This window comes from Ipomoea triloba, chromosome 9, assembly GCF_003576645.1.
Source record: "Ipomoea triloba cultivar NCNSP0323 chromosome 9, ASM357664v1".
Classification (NCBI taxonomy): Eukaryota; Viridiplantae; Streptophyta; class Magnoliopsida; order Solanales; family Convolvulaceae; genus Ipomoea; species Ipomoea triloba.
The window spans coordinates 28,084,477-28,089,280 of NC_044924.1; the positions used below are offsets into that span (position 1 = coordinate 28,084,477).

The 4,804-nt window shown below is 35.0% G+C and overlaps 1 protein-coding gene across 1 annotated transcript; it reads left to right on the plus strand.

The window, feature by feature from the left end:
- The first annotated feature begins 1,837 nt into the window (after window positions 1-1,837).
- LOC116029869 (PITH domain-containing protein At3g04780-like) lies at window positions 1,838-4,001 on the plus strand. The gene is made up of 5 exons (XM_031271913.1): window positions 1,838-1,992; window positions 2,142-2,228; window positions 3,434-3,557; window positions 3,753-3,801; window positions 3,914-4,001. The coding sequence occupies exons 1-5, from the start codon at window positions 1,954-1,956 to the stop codon at window positions 3,999-4,001; spliced, it is 387 nt and encodes a 128-aa protein (XP_031127773.1). The 5' UTR covers window positions 1,838-1,953.
- The last annotated feature ends 803 nt before the right edge of the window (window positions 4,002-4,804 follow it).

Below are 4,804 nucleotides of genomic sequence, written 5' to 3' on the forward strand. Positions count from 1 at the left end.
TTCAATTTGTTTGCCATGGCTTACACTCATCACATACAGTAGTAGTAGTTTAGTTGTTGATAGAAGAATGATAGGTACAATGATTTTGTAATTCTTGAGTTTACAATTCTTGTTGATAGAAGAAGAATGATAGGTACAATGATTTTGTAATTCTTGAGCTTAGAATTCTTGCTGATAGAAGAATGATAGCAATGAGACAATAGCTGATAAACAGTTTGCATGCATCTGCTAAAAGATTATGATCTACCATTTCTTACAAGGATGTGTATGTGCATGTTTTTATTGTTCTCTGGCTTTAACTCTCTGCAATTTCTTTTATACTATGTCTTTTTTTGCTATGTTTTAAACTTATCTGCAGCTTAGTATGGTATATACCAAGTCTTTGTCAATATGTTTTACTAAGAAATGCAGAAAATTGACTGCTTATTGACCATGAATATAATGCCTCGGAACTTGTTTTATCTGATCTGTTGTGTCTTATAAACCTGGTTATTTAGCTGCAAATTCTCACCTTTTGTTTTTGATATATTGTCATCTTTCCTTGAGTGAGGAAAGAGAAAGACTAGGGTAGTTCTTTTATGTCTCATTTGAACCCAATTCTTGAAGTTTCAAGTGCAACTTCATCATAATGTACTTTTAACTGTGAAGACAAAGACTGCCCTTCTAGCAGAAAAAAGCAGAGTCTACGGCCATTTGGTTTCGTTCTTAAATATTCTATTTCTGTCTTGTTTATTTTACTCGGTCTGCTGTCTTATTATTATTTTTTTTTTGAAAACACTTGGTCTGCTGTTAGTCATCAAGGGCTGAAGTATGTTCTGAAATAGCAGCTACTTCAATTCTATGAATCATATCAGCAGAAAGAAGCAACCTTATTGTTAGACTTTGAAAGCATGAATGTATAGACAGATGAAGAATTAAGGCTGCTATCCTTATCGTGCAAGAATATCTCACTTTTAAAAGTAGATCTTACTTACGTATAATCAAATTTACATTTCCCTTATTACTTTCACTACATTCCAGCAACTCTAAGAGAGTAATAGTTTAGTTACGTTGTTGATAGAAGAATATAATGATAGGTACAATGATTTTGTAATTCTTTGTGCTTACAAGTCTGGTTGATCGAAGAATGATAGCAATGAGACAAAAGTTGCCAAACTATAGTTTTTTTTGTACTTTGCAAACTTGCATTACACCTAAGTAATAACCAAAAAAGAAAAAAAAAAAACTTATTTAGCATGCCCCAAAAAATACAATCACTTTGAATTATTAATATATGATGATGCCATAAAAATTCTTAGAATTATAAAGAAATTTAAAAATATTTTTAACACTTGAATTATTTCACTTTTGAAAACTTGGTCCAGTAAATTAATCTAAATAAATCTAATTCTTTAATTGTTCATAATATTACACTTAGGCTATAGTGTTATATAATTATCAAACTCTATTAACATATGAAGTTATTTTTACCATTTATAATCAATATTCACTCTTAAAATGAAAAACTAAAACTTTAACAATAGATATTGATTCTTATTATTACAAAAATAACCTCATAAAAAGAGTATATTAGCAAAATTTGATAATGGTATGATAGTACACCAGAGTCTGAAGGTGTAACACAAGAGACAAATTTTTTTTTTTTGAAATAACACAAGAGACAATTAAGAGGCTAAATTTATTTAAATTAATTAACAAGGATTAAAGTTTCAAAAATGAAACAATTCCGGAGTCAAAAGTGTTGTTTTCACAATTATAAATGTCTCTTTACAAATTTCTTAATTTGACGAGGCGAATAGTTAATTTCTCAATTCTTAGAAGGCCTAAAGTATAATTTCCCCTTTGCCTTATGCCTTTCTTCCTAACCCAGCTATTTTCATCAATTGCTATTTCTCTCTCGTTCCTCTTCTCTTTCTCTCTCTCTCTGCGGCTTGCGAAATTCGCCCATCAACAATGTCAGCTGAATCTGCATCTGCAATTCCCAAAGGCCAAGTACGGATTTCTGTTTTCCTTATTCAGATTTTTTCTCGAGTATTTTAATGATTTGCGCACAGAAAGTATCATTGCGTGTGTCTATATGTGGATTGTTGGGTAGCTGATGCTGTGATTGGGTGGAAATGAATGATGATGAACACAAACAGGTTGATTTGCTGGACTTCATAGACTGGTCTGGAGTTGAATGCCTTAATCAGAACAGCAGCCATTCCCTTTCCAACGCCCTAAAGCAGGTAGAGTTATTTGCTGAAATTGGGGTTTCTATGTTTTATAATTTGCCCGTGCATTCAAATGAACTTTGTTTTGCTTTGTTTACTTTAATTACTGCTTAACTGTACTCTGGAGGAGTTGAGGAATTTGTTTAGGCCTGAGAAAGATTATGGAAATACTGATTAGTGTTCTCTATGGCTTGATATTTTTCTAGTTTCTACCCTAATTTCTCCAAGGGAAATAAGAAGTATTCTTTGCTCTGAGTTTATTTACTTGTCATAATGAATTTAATTGCCAGAGGCAAATGGGAATTTCATATACTTCACCTGCAATATCAGAAGAAGAAAGGTCTTTAGATTATTATTTTTCATTCTTCACAGTTCATAGTGTTGAATCAAGTTTAGACCGGTACTGGTGGTTGTGGAGCATTTGGAGTAAGATTCTTGGGAATTATTTAATACAGCAAGTATGTGGAAGTCTGCAAACTTTTTATTTCCCTAAGATGATAATTTCAATGGAAAAAGAGAGATTGCTGATAAAATAAATTTTTGCTAAGAACATTCAAGTGGTTTGCTATAATGTTTTCTTTGACGAGAATGGCCATAGGAAATATACCATTTCACTAAAGGATACAGATAGCAAACAAGGCCACTGCATATTCCTTGCAAAAGGTGCATGGAAAAGACATGTTTACAAGTAAAAATGGGTATAGATTGCTTGCTTGTAGTGCACATCAGATTTCATGCTTATTTGGCCTTTCAAGCTTGCTAGGTACCATAGGCAAACACTTCTGTAGCTATGATTGGTTTTGGATAACCAAAGTTGCAAAACCTAAACAACATTCTTAATATGACACACTAGAAAGGAAAGTCTAATCATTGTCTGTTGAAAATTCATGCTTGATTCTCTTGGGTTATTTATCACATAGGGTTAGTAAAGAAAAGCCCTCACTCCTCAAGAGTAGAGCTAGATTAACAAGCCTTAAACCTTAGTAATGGTATCCCCATTGGAAAAATAAAATTCTTGAATTTACTATGATCTAGCTTTCCATTCCAACAAGCCTGACTAAGGATCCCTACTGGATCAATATAATTCATGAATTTAATGCATTCTAGCATTCTAACAACCGACTGCTATAGTGTTGTTTGTTGTATTGTTTGGTTAACTTCAATAATTTGATTTGTCTAAGTATTGTGGTTTCTTATTAGATTTGTGTATTATGCTTTAGGGATACAGAGAAGATGAGGGTTTGAATCTGGAGAGTGATGCTGATGAGCAGCTTCTGATTTACATCCCATTTAACCAAGTTATTAAACTTCATTCCATTGTTGTCAAAGGTCCTGAGGAGGAAGGTATTAATGAGTAATGTTAGGCATGTTCCATTTACAATTCTTTGTTAAAGGCTGTGGACTAACAACTACCACCCCGCTGTCTATGTCCCAAAAGACACTCAGCAAAAATGGGTATTGAGAAGTGGTTGCTTCTTCTCAATCTTTCTTTCCTTCTAATGTTTGTTTAACGACATCCTAACTTTGGTCTAAATCCAGGTCCTAAAACTGTGAAGCTTTTTGCTAATAGGGAACACATGGGGTTCAGGTGAAATTCCCAATTCTTGATGCTATTGCTACCATGATAGATTTTTGGATGGGAAAGTCTCTTGTCCTTCCATCTGTAATATAGTTACTTAATTTGGTTGACCTATCTGCAGTAACGTCAATGATTTTCCTCCAAGTGACATGGCTGAATTATCTGTTGACAATCTTAAGGTATGTTCAGTTTTCAAAAATTGTTCTTAGTTCTTAATTATGAAAGCAAATGAATATAACATTATAACCTGATGGATTTTTGGTCTAAGATTTTCCTTAATAGCAGTAGCTGCTACTGCTATTACTAATACTACTACTACTAGTATGATTATTATTATTATTATTATTATTATTAATATTAATATTAATATTAATATTAATATTAATAATAATTGTTAAACCCTAAGCCCGTTTATAGATAAGCCCATTAGGGTTTCCTCTATTTTGTATAAGTAGTGGTAGTCTGTACAGTTCTAGACACAGAGAAATATAAAAACATATATTATTCTCCTACATATTCACATGGTATCAGAGCCTAAACCCTAGGAACCTATCCCCGCCGCCGCCATAGCAGTCGCCGTCGCCGCCGCGCCTCGCTGGAAAACAAGCAGATCACCGCCGTTTCGCGTTCCATCCTTGCCTCGTGGTGTTTTCTCCAATCTAACACCACAGGACCCTCAGGAACACCGTCGCGAGTAATCTGCTCCAAACCCGGCCGTCATCCGCCGCCGCACGCGCCGCCACGCACTACCACCGTCGTCGGAAACCTAGGAGGTTTTTTTGCCATAACTCCTTCCTCCGGTGTCCGATCGAGTCGCCGTCACCACCATTGGAATCGCCTTGAAGAGACGAACCAGCCAGTACCAGTTGTTTCTCCGACTGCCGTCACCGGTCACCGTCGCCGGCGACTGGCGGCCGCCGCCGTGATTTTCCGACGAGCCTCAAAACAGTGTTGTTTGGAGTGTGTTTGAGTGTGTTTGGAGGTTATTTGAAGTTTGGGACTTAATATATAT